A 17,075-nucleotide genomic window follows, 5' to 3' on the forward strand; every position below is an offset into this window, starting at 1 on the left:
TCCCAAGTGATCGTGGATGTGTCTGACTGGGTGATATCCCAAAATTGAGGTATCATATTTTTTAAGCTTACTGACCCTTTAATCATCAGTTAAAGTACTGAGGAAACTGGGTATAGAGAAGGCTCAGAAACTGATGGATGTGTCTAACTGGGTGATAAGTGTTGGTTCATTTTCCTACGTATTCTTATCAAAATGTCTGTAATTATCTTTTTTCTTTTTACTTTGTAAGTTCAAGACACTCTTGGTCTTTTCACACGCACACGCACCCAAAAAAAAAAAAAAAACTCAGCTTCTTAACTTCCTATCAATGTGATTTACTTCAAATTTCAATGATCTTAGGGAAAATGGCTGAAACCAAACCAATCCTCACTTCAAAAGATTGAGTAGTGCCCATAAATGAGCGAAAAAAACCTTATATGGCAGACCCAATTGTAAAATGAATGTAACAACAATAATACTCTTGGTCAATTTTTGAAGAGTTTTAGAAGTGTTTTGTTTAATACTAGTGGGACCATAAAAAAATGCATGTCCTTTTGAAATTTTTTTTTTTGCGGAGAAGCTTAAATAGATTTGGTTCAGTGTCTATTTCCACTTGCTTGCACATGGTTTCCAGTGTACTGTACTATATTTGTTACTGTTGGTAGGACATCCCTGCCTCCTTGTTGCCAGAAACTAATTTGTTGCAATTTCGATGTATTTCTATCCTTCACTTTAATAACTCTAAACTGCATGTAAGCTGAATACCATATCCAACAAAGCTGTAAAAAAAGTTTCATGTGTGAAAGCCTAGCACTTCTTAAACTGTAACACTAGAGTCAACTTGCAAACGTAGAAATTGAAGGGGTTAGAATATCTCTGCAGAGATTTGAAGCTTTGTGTACATTCCTCCATTCAATGAACCAGTATATCTATTGGTGTCATTAACTGTTTGGCACCTTATTGTGCAAGAATTGAAAACACAATTTTGGACTTATATTATTCTAGCTTCTTTGGTATTATGACCAGAATATGATGATTTCATCTATGTTGTGAATCTATATTGTGATTAAGAATTTCTTTCTTTCTTTTTATATGATTGAAGAAAACATTTTTTTACATCGGATGGGGCCCACTATTTTACCTCTTGTTTTGATGAGATGGATTCTAGGATCTCCAACCAAGCCCATACATAGGGTGTAGCCCCCCCATTTTGAAGCTCCTGTTTTGGTGATGGCACCATTATTCTACAATCGTGCATAGCATGGGCCAAGAATGCGGGTCTAAATATAGCCCAAGAGCTAAGGGGCTAGGGCCCAATTCAACCCATAAGTCAATCAAGTAAGGTCTATCTGTGCCCAACTTGAGAATTAATGGGCCGGGCCGAATCTGACCCAAGTCAAAACAATTGGGCCATCAAATTTGACCTAACCAATTCTAAAACCTAAACAGATAAAAAAAGAAAGTTTGTGAAGTTATATGGTGGCCGCCTGTGAAGTCCCTTGTAGGTGGTACGAAAAAAGTACCACCCTTGATATTTGATCCGACAGCAGCCTTTTAAAATTTGGGCTGCTGTCGGATCAAATATCAAGGGTCGTACCGACCGGAGTGGAGTTCATGGGCCTCCACCATATAAAAACTAAAGAATTTTGAATTCAAATGAATAACAAAATCATGAGAGAGGTGGGTGCTTAGTCAGGCCCAAACGAACTCAAGGTGGATGCTTATTCAAACTCGAGAATTTATGGGCAGGGGGCGAGTATGACCCAAGTCAAAACAATTGGGCCATCAAATTTGACCTAACCCATTCTAGAACCTGGAGAGAGAGAGAGAGAGAGAGAGAGAGAGAGAGAGAGAGAGAGAGAGAGAGAGAGATGGTTATTCAGGCCCAAACGAACTCAAGGTGAATGCTTATTGAGGCTCTCACTCATGCCCAACCCAATTTCGTCCCAACTAATCACTTACAGGGGCAAATTTTTACAGACTTTTGTTTTCAACTGTTTGCTTCCACCCAATAAAGTTAGAAAGAAAACAACATGCCCTTATTATTGGCTAGGTCAAATTGGCTAACAGTAGAATGCCTTTGTCGTGGTGGGACGATTTGAGGTATCTTAGATCATGAACTAACTAGAGATATGAACTAATAATGTAATTTCTGGCCTAGTAATGCCTGAGGTATATGAGTCTATATACAAACTGGACGATGGTCACAAGCATGACGACCATCTAGTACGTCCCCATTTATGAGAGTTAGTTTGAGGTTTTGTTCAATGGTAAAAGTGGTTCGATAAGGGGAGGTTTTGTACGGTGACCGACCGTCAAAACGGTACCGTCCTTGATATTTGATCCAACAGCGGACCACTTTTTAAGATGTTGCTGTTGGATCAAATATCAAGGGTGGTACTTTTGAAGTACCGGCACCATATAATTTCTCCGATATGGGATATGAAGTCCTATGTCATACAATATTTCCTAGGTATATATATTTGCATTGATTGAGAAAAATCCCTTGTTTGGATTGAGCAATCTTGATGGCAGGGAAGTAATTCAATGGCCCAAGTCTTTAATGTAAAAATGACCGAATAAATGCTTTTAGAGCATCAATGACATTCTGGTCATTACTGATGATGATGATCTCAATAACATAGGCCAGGACGACAGTGCCTGTGGACCCAACGATACAATTGAATAGAGAGAGACAAACCCCCTGTACTGCGGTGGAGAACTTTGCAAACTAATTGTGAGAGCTTTTTAAGTTCTTAGAGAGACTTATTTAGCTGATAGAATCTACGCTCCCTCAGTCCTTCATTAGGATCCGTTTGGGTTCAATGCAAAATAGAAGTAGAAGGAAAGCAATATGGATTCCCATTGCTTTACTTTCTTTTTTCTCTTGATTTGAGAGGAAAGTTAAATAGTACAAAGTGGCTCCCATTTAGAAAATTTAGATCCAACAAGGACTGTCATGTGAATAGTAAATGGCAACCAAACAATGCTAGAAATTGAAAAATTAATCATTTTACTTTGATTTTCTCACTTTTTGGTTCATCGAGGGTCCGTTCCCTTGTTTTCCACGCGAAAGAAAATAATTGGAGAAAAATCAGGTGGAATGGTCATGTAAACTTCTTAGTTCATATCACTATAGAGTAAAGCGTTGTGCACGTCTCTAATTGTTGTGGAATAACAGCTATTACAAGTAGGCATTGAACCATAACAAGCTTGTTTAGTGGTTCTAAAATCTTGTAGTAGTCTCAGGGGCGGAGCCTAGGAATTTACACTAGGGGGTCCGGACTAATTTACACTTGCCTGCATTAGTTATTGAAGGGCCATGGCCACTAAACTAGGTAAGCAAGCATGTAAAGCCAGGCACCGTAAAAGAGATTTTGCAAGCCATTGCGCATGCGCGTTTGTGGGGGGGGGGGGGGGGGGGGGGGCTCATGTTATATGTGCCTCCGCCCGTGGTCTCAACCCTGAGTCTGTGTATATAGGCTTTGTTGATAGGGGTCCAACTCAGGTCGAGTTGGATCGGGTTGAGGCCAACATTAACCCAACTCGAGGTAGCTAGGGGTGTTCATTATTCGGTTATAACTGATCCGAACCGAACCGAATTGGTTTGATCGGTTCGGTTCGGTTTTTTTCCTTTTCGGTTTTTTTTTTTGGAAATTCGGTTATTCGGTTTCGGTTATGTTATATGTGCCTCCGCTCGTGGTTTCGACCCTGAGTCTATGTATATAGGCTTTGTTGATAGGGGTCGTGTTGGAATGGGTTGAGGCCAACCCTAACCCAACCCGAGGTAGCTAGGGGTGTTCATTATTCGGTTGTAACCGAACCGAATTGGTTTGATCAGTTCGGTTCGGTCTTTTTTCCTTTTCGGTTCGGTTTCGGTTATCTCAGAAAAAAATTCGGTTAACCAAATAACCGAAATTATGGTAAAAACCATTATTTTTTCAAAAAAAAAGTGCAATATGGGCACTCCGCAGGATGATCAAAACCGTCCATTTGATTGATCACAACTTAATTAGGTTGTGCTCAAAAAATCATATCGATAGGATGATCCTAGCCCTCCGATCCAAACCTAGATTTTATTTTTTCCCTCTTTTTCTCCCACTATTCGGTTATAACCGAATTATCGAATTTTTCATCGGTTCGGTTTTTAGAAATTTCGGTTCGGTTTCGATTATTGAAATTTGATAACAGAAATTATTTCGGTTATCAAATTTCGGTTATCAAATTTCGGTCTATTCGGTTCGGTTATAACCGAATGAACACCCCTAGAGGTAGCATTCCCTCAACCCTAACCCAACCTGCCTCTAAATATCTCAACGCTAACCCAACCCATATACCCGAAAGTTCGGGTTCATCTTGAGCAAAATAGAAAATTTAATAATCCAAAGAAAATTAAGATAAAATTACAGGAAGGAGGTCAGGTCGGGTCGGGTTGCCAAGGCCTCAACCCTAAACCAACCCGGAATCAAATCAGGTTGCTTCTTCCCAACCCAACCCGAGGAAATGCCAGCCCAACCCGAGCCAAAATCGGGTTGAACCCGTCGGGTTCGGGTTGAGTCCGACCCAAGTTGCACCCCTATTTGTTGATGAAATGTGCTTTCTATCCTTTAATAGTGGGAAATGATAAATGCGCCCCTTTTCATCACATGGGACACCCAACTGCAGTGTACGTGGCAATAAAATCCGTTGAATCCTTCTGACGTGAAGTACATTCATCAGTCCCTCTGCAGTCTTGATACACTGCTGCTGGGTGTCCCAAGTGATAAAAAGGGGTGCATTTATCATTTCCCTTAATAGTCCATCAAAATTATACTTGATTTTTTTTATGGAAGATGATTTTTTCGCCCCCTGTAGGATAATGCACTCCCTCCCTTTTAGCGTGATTTGACATAAAAAATTGATAGTCTGCCCACAAATCACGCTAAAAGAGTGGGCACATTATCCTACAGGCCAGGGCGAAAAAATCATAAACCTTTTTTTATACCTATTTGCATCTTATGTTTTTTTTTTTTTCGGAGGAAAAAAAGATAAGTTTCATGAGTTATTTTCTTCAAGAGCCTGCCCAGTAGCCATAGTGTTACGAACCCGATTCGGATCGCAACCAGATTGACTTTCTCAGAGGGAAGATCAGCCTCTTGACCCACTTCGAGGGAACGGTCGTTCCTCCTTTCTGTTCAAAACACAACTTTCCTAAATAAATTTTTATTCAAGACCCAACTTTACATTGCATGGCCCAAAACTTAAAAAGAGACTCGTAGCTAACTCCTACATCCTAGCAACTTAACGCCTACAAATCAGCAATTATTCCTATCCACATCTCCTACCCACAACCAACTAACCACATTTTATTGGACTCTTATTAGATAAACACCGCTTATTGGATATTTGTAAAGAAGCACACATAACAGACTCTTGTGGATTGTGGATGCGCCCGTATCACATAGATGGAGAGATGCACACATAAGACATAGCTTCTCGTTAATTAATGAGGTTATTTCATGGCTTTGGTAAAGGATGTGGTTCGATAATTGATGAAATGGCTACAAGAAATGCGTGATGGGTAATATTTTTGGGCATGGGGTTCCTACTTCCTAGGAGCGACGAGTGCGTAAGAACTCCCAACTAGTGCCACATAGGTGTGTAGTCGTGTTTCTTCCGAAGTAACGTAAAACAAATTTTACGACCATTTTCCTCTTAAAAGTCTTTATTTTAAGCCCAGTTTACGTCAAAGAAAAGGGGGCCACGTCCAAAGAAATGGAGCTTAAGGAATAGTAGGCCTGTGACAATGCTCTTCATATATGAGGGTTGGGCCTGTAACTCAATGGTTGAGGCTTTGTTTCTCACGTTGAAGTCGCAGGTTCGATCCCAGCTTACCTATAAAAAAATGCTATATGTCTTGTGCCATATGGAGATGCAGCATAGGGCATAGACCATAAGAGATTGACTACCATACGGAAATCCACCATAGACCATAAGATATTTAATATGGTGTGTGGCCGTATAGTTCAATATTTTTCAAAAGGTATTATATGGCCAGTCCATAGTATGATCCAAACCATCTATTTGTTGGGCCACAACGTAAATAGGTTGTGTCCCAAAAATCATTTCCATGGGATGCTCGTAATCCTCTGATCTTTAAAACTCCAATTTTCAAGGGTTAATGGTTGGATTTCCACTAAATTTTGATAATTTTTAAAAGAAACCTCTTTTGATTTTATTTTTCATTTTCTTTTATCCAAACCCCAGAAACAGAAAACTACTTTGCTAATTTATTCTTCAGCATACTTACACACACTCTCGAACTACGTGGGATTTTTCTTTTCTCCCACGTTATGTGCTGTTTCTTGCCGACCGTTCATGTGCTTTCTCTCCTTTTCTTCTCACATGGCCAACAAACAATGTTTCCATTTCACAAGGGAAACTTCGTGTACCAAAGAAACTTTGATAAAAAAAGAAGAGGCCATTTCTTTCGTATCTCTTTGGCATTTATGAAGGCAGATGAACAAGGCATTTCTTTTCCATTTAGACCACACAAATCCAAAGAGACTTGAATCACAAACTCCATGTCTTCTTCACCCATTTTTGTGTATATAAACAAGGAGATAGATAGATAAAGATTAATGTATTTCACACGTTTTCATTTGAAAGGAATTTCATCACTTATGGGCTCACCTCAAGCTGAGATTTTCCAAATAGAGGCCTAGACAATGGGTTCCATTGGCTTTAACTATAGCTATTGACCTAAACTATTTAATCGAAAAATAGTTTCCATGTGTACACATGTTGCGCTAGTGGTCCACGTACAGCTTCCTTACCACATTTATATGAGTTAGGTTCATGTCTATGTCTATTTCGTTCGGCCATAAACAAAAATAGGTAAGTTGAAAAGAAGGGATATGGTTTTCCTAAAATACAAATAAAATGTGCGTAGGATTTTCACGTGTTGAAATTGTGAGAGGTCGCTACGAGACCAACAACGTCGGCATGTGCTATTGTGTAAGCAAAGGTGCTCGAGTGAGTGCAAAACTCCACGCTAGCATTCTGGGTTGTAAAATAATGGGCCCCACCCCACACGAGGTGTAAAATGGTGGGGCTCTCCCTATGCTTGGCCTTGAATGGTGATCGTGGGACCCACTCCATCAAAACATGAGATAAAATGATAAGGGCCCCCATCTGATGCATCCATAGGTTTGAGTGGAGTTGGGGGGACTTATCAAAACATGCATGGTGTAAAATGGTGGGCCCCGTATGCCTAAATTTGGGTAGAGATGGTGGGCTCGCTCATGGGTGTAAAATGGTGGCCCCCACCATACCAAAACATGAAGGGTAAAATGGTGAGCCCCACCAATTGCTATGCATGAGTGTAAAATGATGGGCCTTACATTGTCAAAACATAAAATGATGGGTGACACTGATGCTATGCATGAGATGTAAAAAAATCTAGTAAAAAATTTCTATTAAAAAAGTTATCCGACAAAAAAAATTTCATGGAAAGAAAGCGAATTAAAGAAGAAAGAAATACGTTTAGCATATATTACTGATGTGGATATATGCAGTTTTTAAGAGGCTGTTGTTGTTGTTGGATCAAATATCAAGAGTGGTACTTCCATCGTAACACCTACAAGGGACTTGACGGTCGGGCACCATATAATTTCTCGTGTACGCAAACCATACCCTTGTAAGGCCCTTCTATGGAAATTATCTTACATATTTTGTCATGATTTTTATTTCTTTTCCATTCTTCTGCTTGTTTCATGAAAATCTTTATTGCATCAGAGTCAGTTATTACGCCATTGAAATCTTTTGTTGCATATGGGATGATATTTTCCATCAAAATCAATTAGTCATTATAAGTTACTTAGTTTCTCATTGATGGTCAAGTAACTCTTCTTTGAAGTCCTTTTCATTTTCTTCTCATATGAGCTCAAAACTTCTATCTCCACGGGGCAAAAAGGCCCACTTCAAATTTATGTAAGAGAAGACTTACTTTAGTAGCATTTAGACATTTAATTTGGATATGACACTGACACTGACTGTGACTAGAGCTTGAGTCACTATCTTAGTTGGAATGTGAAGAATTATAGGTTCAATCCAGCTTACCTATCAAACAAGAAAAAATTTGACAATGACATTGAACAACTAGTATCTATTAGTTGCTTGACTATTTATGTTGCAGTACAATTGATAGCTGCTATAATTGCTTTGCAACTGATTATATATAATTTCCAATTAGAGAAGTACATTGTTCTTCAATTATTGAGGGAAGTCAGGAGCTCTTGATTAGTGCTTGAAAAGTAAATAAAACCAATACATTTAAAGTAAACCTAAATCAATTCACCAAAGCATTAAAGAAACTAAAGTATGAATGTAGAACACAGCCAAATTTAAGTGGTTGGACAGTGCATCTATGTCCATAAAGGAGAAGATAATTTGATCATGAACAAGAAAAAGAGGAAACAAGCCATATGTCATTCCCCCACGAAAATGAATGAAGAAGAATTGGTTTGGGTATTCGAGATTTGAAAATACCGATCCAGTTGGATCCATTGGAATGAGGCTCACTACCTTTAATATTTATGTTACATGCTTTTCTCCACGTCATCACTCTCAAAATTTAAGTTCTAAGCGTTTTAAAAAACCCTAAATCGAAGTGTCCACGAATATAGAAATAAGGAGAACGAATAACAAACATCCACAAATAAAACAATAAATTGCACAAGACTATCCTAGTGATCATTCACAACAAAAATTCAAGACATCTACCACAACACTATCAAAGTCTAACAAAGTTATGCACCCCCTTCTCCTCAGAATGAGTACGCCCCCTTATGACTTTTCACAACCCCTAAAGCATTTTTTCTCATAAATTGATGAAAGTACCCCCACTTTTTTTTAGTTACAAACCTAACAATATTAAAAGCATTTTTGCTAGAAGCCATTTTTTATTGTGAGATACATCAAACCAACCAAAGGGGTAGATTTTCAACCCCTAAATTTCATCAATGTAAAAAATACACATATCCGAGAAGAAACAAGCCCCAAAAAATAGAGAATTAAAGCCCAAGCAATACAACCACTGAACCACAAAAGGTGATGGAACTCCCTCACACGAGCACCAATCATAAAAACGACACCACCATTGTGTTTATATGCATAAAAAAGACCCCAAACGAAGCAATCCCCATTCAAAATAGGTCCCAAACTGAAAGAAAACTCCCATCAACCCAAAAATAAGATTTATGGATGCAGTCATAAAATTCGAACACCATCACACAAGCATTGTATTCGTATGCAAACAATGACCCAAAAGGAAGTAATTTACCTTTCAAACAGGTACCAAGAGAAAATTCACATCAACCCCCAAAAGAAGATTTCTGGATTTTCTTCTAGAAAAAAAAAATCAAATAAGTCTCAAAAAGTTTCTTAAAATTACCATAATAACGAGAATGATATATGTATCCAAGCCATGTAGGTTTCTGACCTACTCCATGGTTGTATGACTGCTGCCGCTAGCCGTGTGAATTGATGATGATGTCATCAATGTGTTGAACACTCAAGGGCATTGATTCTCCTAAGGTCATGTGTTTGATCCCAATTTACACTAAAGAAAACAAGTAAATACTCATTCATACACCATTAGATTTTATTAACAATTTCTTAGTACCAATACAGGCATCAGCTACTATATAAGTAGCATTCTGGAAAATGCTAAAAAGTAGATTTCATTCATAGAGTCACACGTATACTTTGGATAGATAAAAGTATATTTATTCAATAACACAAAATTAATATTTATGTAGACCAGAGTTCCTCCATGCTCCAGAAGCAGCTATCGTTGGATTCATTAGACAATGGAGTTGCAAATGCCTCAGGATTGCCTGTGATGTACACTGGAGAACAGGGTTCCACTCCCTCGTTGATATCGCATGTGTGGCTCGTGCCTGCATTTTCTGGGACAGTGAAATTCTGGTTGGGGGGTGGTTCAGACTGCTTAATTTGTTTCTGAATTCTTGTTCTCCAGTGGTTCTTTATTTCATTATCTGTTCTACCAGGAAGATGCCTTGCAATTTTTGACCACCTGCATTAGAGAAATAGCAAAAATTAGAAAATAAATAAATACACATTTATTTAAGATACCACATATCATAGTTCGAAGTCGAACACCATAGGTGGTAAAACGTATTAAAATTTTTGCTAGAAAACTTAAGGAAAATTATAGATTTTGTTAACACTAAACTTCAATATTTATCTACAAATTTTCCAAACACAACACACACATAATAGAAATGAAAAAAAATTGTTGCAATGGAGTAGAGAAATGAAAATGAGATAGATTTGGAAAAACTATAACATTATTTCCATTTTTTCTCTAAATTGGTGTTATGTCATTAATTTATAACTTCAATCTTCGTTAATCATGTGGGCCAATGGGTCCATGACCAAAAGGCATCTGATTCATGTCCAGTTCAACTGTGCCAAACATATATATCCACACTCTCTTGTTTGATCATGTCACCCTTTTCTTTATTTTGCCTATTTCTTAAGGGAAATGATACATCCGCCCCTTTTCATTACATGGGACAGCCAACTGTACGTGGCAATCAAATCCGTTGAATCCTTCCCATGTGAAGCACAACAGTCCCTTTGTAGTCATAGATACACTGCCGCTGGGTGACTCAAGTAATGAAAAGGGGCAGATATATCACTTCCCTTTCCTAATTAGATTATATAGGGTGTTATGATTCTCAAAAAGCTATAACAGTAAATCATAAAAGTGTGTAATAATGTGACTAAGCGTCGTTATCAAAGTCGGGGATTGCAGATACCATTTTCCTTGTTTTAGGCTACTGATAATGGCACTACCATGTTTTAATAATTGCACTTTTTAATTAATCGAGCTTTTTGGGTACTGTAACTACCTTTGACAGCTGTTTAGAAGAGACAAGCTGTGTTTGTGGAGGCCGTTTTCATGCGGGCCAAAACTCATGCTAGAGCCCTCAAATCTTTGATCTAATAACAAGTACAATGTGTGGAGCTTATCCAAGAAATAACTAGCAAATAACAACAATGATTTGAACAACCGAGCATAAAAGCAAAACATGTGGGCCAACAGTTAGAATAGTCATCATCATGAGTAGAACAATTCTAAGCCCTTGGCCTTCCTTTGGAGTCGTGTAACACACGCACACGCGCGCACACCCACATACAGGGAAATGATATATTCCCGCTCTCCCAGAGTAGTCTTAAATACACCGGAGGGGCTGATTTCGGGAAAAAAAGGGGGGAATATATCACTTCCCTATGTATATAAATTAAAATGATATTTTCGCTTCTTTTAATTTGCCTTTTCTAGAGAAAAATGACAAATAAAAGAGGGTTAAGATGCACTTATCTTAAGGAAAATACAAACAAGAGGAGCGGAATGCTAGATGATAATTTTGCCCATTGTTTTAACAATTTCTGCTCACATTTCTTTTCTTGTGACTATTTTCCTAGTTATTAAAACCAATATATAAAGCTGCTCCGGTAAATAAAGTGCGGTATTTATCATTTCCCCTATCTATGCATTTACAGACACATATACATACATAAACACATACATACATACATATATACGTATATGGGAAATGATATCAGCACTAGAATGTTTTAATAAAAGTGTAGTCCTGGCTTGTCATTTCTTTTTTAACTGTCTTGTAAGAGCTTTTTGTAATATCCTTTTGACGGCTCTTTAAATACTAAACGATGAGATGCTTACGCGCGCGCATGTATTATCTGTACATGTATATGTATACTTACACACACATGTAGACATGTGTGTATATAAATATACATAATACACTCATATATATGTATATGCATATGTATATAGGGATTTGATAGTGCACATCGCAAAAGGCATTTTGTGCAACAATAGAGCAGCCACATAGGCTCACTTTCAAACAGATTTTGTCATTATTCATGAGGTGGCTGCTCTCGCAAGCAACTGACGCTCCGTGAAATGCCTTTTGAGATGGACCCTAGCAAATCCCATGTATATATGTATGTATGAGATTTTATATGGTGTATGGTGCACATAATTAGGGGGCCGCTTTTTAATTTGAGCCGATAGCAGTTTTTCAGAGCTGTCATTGTATATGTTGGTGTCAAATGTGGCCCCTGTTTTAACTATGGCCACCCTTCTTTAGCATTTTTGTGACATCTCTTCCATACTGATGAAGTTGGGTGCCATGGTAAATAAAAGGGTGAATTTATCAATTTCCTATAATAATAGTAATAGTAATGGTAAAAATTGTGTATTGTGATAAAAAAAAGCAACAGGCAAGAGTTAATCTAAAAACTAGCTAGAGAGGTCACCTTAATCCCATTCTTAACATTTCTTTGTTGATCTTTCGAAACAAATGGAAACATATAATGTGAGATATTTATGATTTTGTCTCAACGAAAAACCTCATGCCATTGTGAGAAGGAACCATGCGCCCATTTAAAAGAAGAAAAAAAGCCCCCCCACGACAAAGAGATGGGTCTTCAATGTCTTGCAAATATAGGGATTTAACACATGCACTTTTCATTGGAAGACAGAGGAACTCTTCTCATTGTCTCACAATAAAAGGAAAAAACAGAAGCCCTCAAGATACTTCAAAGCTCACCGCTTTTCACAACTCAGTCACAAAGATCCAAAATATCCGAAGTTATTTAGGAGTACAAGGAGGCTTTATCATAAAATTTGGACATGGAATATGAGGGTAGTTTGGGAATATATATAGGCTCACCTGTTCCCCCACCTAGCATGGAGTTCCATAATCAACAGTTGTTCTTCAGGAGTGATATTTCCCCGCCGGACGTCCGGCCTCAGGTAGTTAAGCCACCGGAGCCGGCAACTCTTTCCGGTGCGCTTCAAGCCTGCAAAGGACGAAAGGACAAGGTTTAGTAAGTGATCGGAATCCGATCGTTGTTAGATTGTGGGAGATCTTACCATTAGATCACCCTGGTGAAAGATTAGGCAAGTGGGTTAGATGAGGTAACCTAAATAAATTAGAATTCTAGCTTAGATTAGAGTTATCCCTATATGTTTATCTTTATGTGCTCTATATAGGCACTTGCTATGATCAACGAAAATCATCCAAGTTTAGTGAAATTCATAAATTTATCTATGGTGATGAGACTAAATCCGTACCTGCGGATCGAGCTAGCGAGTTCCATACACCTTCACCATTGTTTGCAATGAAATTGATCAGAATCAAGTCTTCCTCCATGGTCCATGGGCCTTTCCTAACTTCAACTTCCTGTGTGTTGCAACTTTTGTTATCCATGTCTGAGAGAGAAGTAGAGGGAGGAAAGGAGAGAGACATATATATGTGAAGGAAGGTAGAGCAATGGGCTTTATATAGAGAACCTAACACAAAACATTTAATACATAAGAAATTATAATTCATAAAATAGTTTTATATGATGTGGCAGTGTGTGTTTAAAGAAATATAGTGGGGCTCATTTTTTTTCCCTCTGTAGATTGGAGGGTTAGGATCATCCGATGGAGATGATTTTTTGGTGCGCAGAATATTTACGATGGGACCTAACAAACGAATGGTTTGGATATTTGAAAAGGTTGGCCCCACAGTATTTTAAAAAATACATGCATATGCTAGTAAAATGCACGTGATAGAAGTCTTACAAATAGGATGACAAATTTGATATAAAAATTTGTGTAATATGTGAGGGTATTTAGGGAAGAACACAATATTTCTCCTCCACAAATTTTTTTTCTTTACGTTTCCATTGGTTGCTAGAATGGAAGAGTTTTAAATCAAAAGAGGAAGGCTCCGAAACAAGAGTCGAAATATCAGGTCCTTTTATAGAACTGCGTGTGAAATATTAATATATTATACACCATAAAAAAAGAAGAAGAAGGGATTTGCTAGCGTCCATCGCAGAAGGCATTTCGCGGATGGGCTGTTGCACGTGAGAGCAGCCACACCTGCTCAATTTTCAGCAGATTTTGTCTTCATCAATGATGTGGCTGCTCTCACGTGCAACAGCCCATCCGCAAAATGCCTTCTGCAATGGACGCTAGCAAATCCCAAAAGTAATAATACTTTAAAAAGTTGAAAATTTTCAATCTAATACACAAATCTTCTTTTAGCATTACCGAATCGCCCAAAAATTTGATGAATTTTTATGGGCTTAACTAAACCTTAAACCTAAAGTGAATTATGCCGAGTAAATTTACATTTATTGAGGCGTGAAATTGCCATCCCACGGAAAATGCTTCTACATAGGGAATGGGTCTACACATATAACCCGTGAACTTTCTCTCTCCGCTTCCGATGTGGGACTATTACATTGCGTGGGAAGAATGAGTTCGTCAAAACCGGGTGGAATAGGATCAAGATCAGAGTTAGAAGCTAGTTGATAGATAAAAGCTTGAATGTTGTGACTCTACCTTTTTCAGTAGTGAGTGAAACTCCGCGAATAGGCAAAAATGGTGTTAAAACTGGGAGTTGAGGAAATCTTCTTCTGGATGTTTCTCTTTAATATATCGAGATTTAATTGTCAGATATTAGGATGTTAAGACCATCAGATTGCCTCATTTATTGGAATGCGGCTCATTTCCTTAGTGGGCTCATTGGATCAATAACCCTCACCATACACAGTGTCATGTATGTACTACAAATAACATACCAGTGTTGATTATTGCCTTGGCAATGTTGAAAATGATATCTACTCTCATGCTTTGATAATGTCACTCCTCATTTTACTTGACTCTTTCCTATTGGCACTAAGAATTTTATTAATCCCTCCTTTTGAAACTGCGAACTTTCACAGTTTATAAGAAAAGTGTACATAAAGACAGGAGGGCCGTTATGTTTCTTCTTGCTTAATTGAGACATCTCGGGTGGTTGAAAAGGATAGCTAGATAGATGATTAATCCATTCATTATTCGAACAAGTACACCGATAGATGTTTAAAATTCCATGATTTTGACGCCTAAGGGAATGTTCGGTATGCATGAAAAAATATTCCATGGAATATTAGTGGGCCAGTTGTGAAAGATGGGCGAATAGAGGGAGAATTGTGAGAAAGTAGTGTGCTGTGAGTGGCCACGCTGAGGGGTGTCAATGGATCCAGACGGTCCGATGGATACTCTGAATCCGAACTTTGATGGACGGGGTATAGGCATACTAGAAAGATCCATGGACGCGTTTTGGATCCTCATCATAGGATCCGAAATTTTTTAGGATTAGATCCAGGCATTCAAAGCAAATCCAATGGATAGTCACGATCTGAAATATTTTTACAAAAATATGTATAAAGTATGTAAAAACATATGTAATGTGCAGGGTATTTATGTAAAAGTGAATAAATTTTACATTTCTACGATTTTGTGATTCACTTTCCATTTCCTCCATTTTCGTCGATCGTTACCTCTCTTCTTCTTGCTCCCATCATTTTCTTCCTGTGACCTTAATCCACTTGGCCAATCCATTCATGCCATTGCTAGTCACTCACCCATACACTAATCCACTAGGCCATTCCATTCCATCGATAGTATCAATCTTGTCTTGCATGTGCACCAGCACCATCAGCAAAAATTACAAAGAAACCACCTGTTTGGATCACAATTTTAGCTCACTCTCTATTTGCAATCTTCAAGTTTTAGTCAAGATAAAAAAGAATCACATTTTTATTCATTTGTGTATTCAAAAGACCTGTTTGGATGTCATTTGGTGAACAACTTTGTTCATGAATTTCCATCATTGTGCTAGTACTGGGGCTCTGAGTCATTTGGGAGATATTACGTAACTTATGTTCCAGTGAAGGACAGTGGTTTACTCGTAGTCGATTAAATCATTCCAACTTCTTTTTAACATTTGAATTGTGTACAATATAAGTAGGACATACTAGGACTCTCCGATGGATGGTCCGAGTTGAAATGGATCATGAGAAGTAAGATCCGAAGAACACTCTGCATCCGATCCGACCGATAAGGGATTTGAATGGATCGTGATTGAGACATAAGTGGGTCTGATCCGAAGTGGATCTGTTGACACCCCTACCACGCTTGTTCAATTTCTTGGCTAAGGCTCTGTTTGAATGCACATGCTACATCACCCCCCAAAAAAAAACCTTTGTTCAGTTGCCATTCGACGAATGAAACCCCTGGAGAGTGGAGGCTACCGGAGATGTCTCCTGGTTGTATATTTCATATATAAGTAAATGTCATTCTTGTATCCTCCCCGTAAAATCTGAGCAAAAGACCATCTAAGGTGATTATTGCTTGATTTTCTTGAGATTGACAACCAAAAATACTACTTCTATTCTACGAGGTAAGTTCCAGGTAAATCCAATGCTCGTCTCCCCTTTGTTTCTAAATACACCACTACTCCAAGAGGTAAATTGGTGGGACGAAATAAGGGGTATTTCAGTTTCCTTCACACTTCTAAAAAAGAGTGCGACTAGGCAGAGGGTTACCCTTGGAATTAATCCTAAATATCAATTTTTTGAGAAATTATATGGTGGACTGCTGTGCAATTGTGCATGCACGTGCAGCCGGAAAATACAGTAGGGCCCATATTATTTGGGTGATCCAAACCATTCATTTGTTGGGCCCTGACCTAAACCTTCAATCTGTGGAGGTTTGTATACTGTGCTGTCCACTTTAAACTTGCACAAATCGGAGGGTTAGGATCATCCTACATAGAAGATTTTCTGGGCACACCATGTCTAATTCAGAGCCCAACAAATGAATGGCCTGGAGACTCAAATACTGTGGCCCCACTGTATTTTTAGGCTGTACGTGTTTTCAAAATGTACGGTGGGACCCACACCATAGGATCATCCAAACCGTCCATCATATAATTTCTCCAGTATGAATCATCAGGACGTTGCCATTTTAAATTATCACGTGGCCTTCCACGAGGTCTCACCCATTCTGAACGGAGATCCCATCCATAAGCTAAAGGCCTTTGAAATCAACGGTTTAGCTTTTCATGATGGGACCCCAAAATGATGTTTGATAGAACAAAGGGCTTAGATCATGCAATCAAGGTGAGGACTACAAGGGCTGGAATTGCGGTAGCCAGATGGATCAATGGTTC

At 38.4% G+C, this 17,075-nt stretch overlaps 1 protein-coding gene across 1 annotated transcript; it reads right to left on the reverse strand.

Annotated features, from left to right (window-relative positions):
- Positions 1-9,598: 9,598 nt before the first annotated feature.
- LOC143884445 (MYB-like transcription factor EOBII) lies at positions 9,599-13,334 on the reverse strand. Its single transcript, XM_077388021.1, has 3 exons — positions 13,157-13,334; positions 12,753-12,882; positions 9,599-10,057 (listed from the first exon to the last, which is right to left on the reverse strand). The coding sequence occupies exons 1-3, from the start codon at positions 13,329-13,331 to the stop codon at positions 9,772-9,774; spliced, it is 591 nt and encodes a 196-aa protein (XP_077244136.1). The 5' UTR covers positions 13,332-13,334; the 3' UTR covers positions 9,599-9,771.
- Between the last annotated feature and the right edge of the window lie 3,741 nt (positions 13,335-17,075).

This window comes from Tasmannia lanceolata, unplaced genomic scaffold (assembly GCF_043159265.1).
Source record: "Tasmannia lanceolata isolate RefF3 unplaced genomic scaffold, GAP_Taslan_0.1 ptg000008l, whole genome shotgun sequence".
Taxonomy (NCBI): Eukaryota; Viridiplantae; Streptophyta; class Magnoliopsida; order Canellales; family Winteraceae; genus Tasmannia; species Tasmannia lanceolata.

What these genes read in the sequence shown, in the direction of transcription:
- LOC143884445 (XM_077388021.1), bottom strand. Translation starts at nt 13,331, where the DNA reads ATGTCTCTCTCCTTTCCTCCCTCTACTTCTCTCTCAGACATGGATAAC. An exon ending in CTCGCTAGCTCGATCCGCAG is followed by an intron (nt 12,883 to 13,156) that starts GTACGGATTTAG and finishes CGTCCTTTGCAG; the next exon opens with GCTTGAAGCGCACCGGAAAG. An exon ending in CATGCTAGGTGGGGGAACAG is followed by an intron (nt 10,058 to 12,752) that starts GTGAGCCTATAT and finishes TCTCTAATGCAG; the next exon opens with GTGGTCAAAAATTGCAAGGC.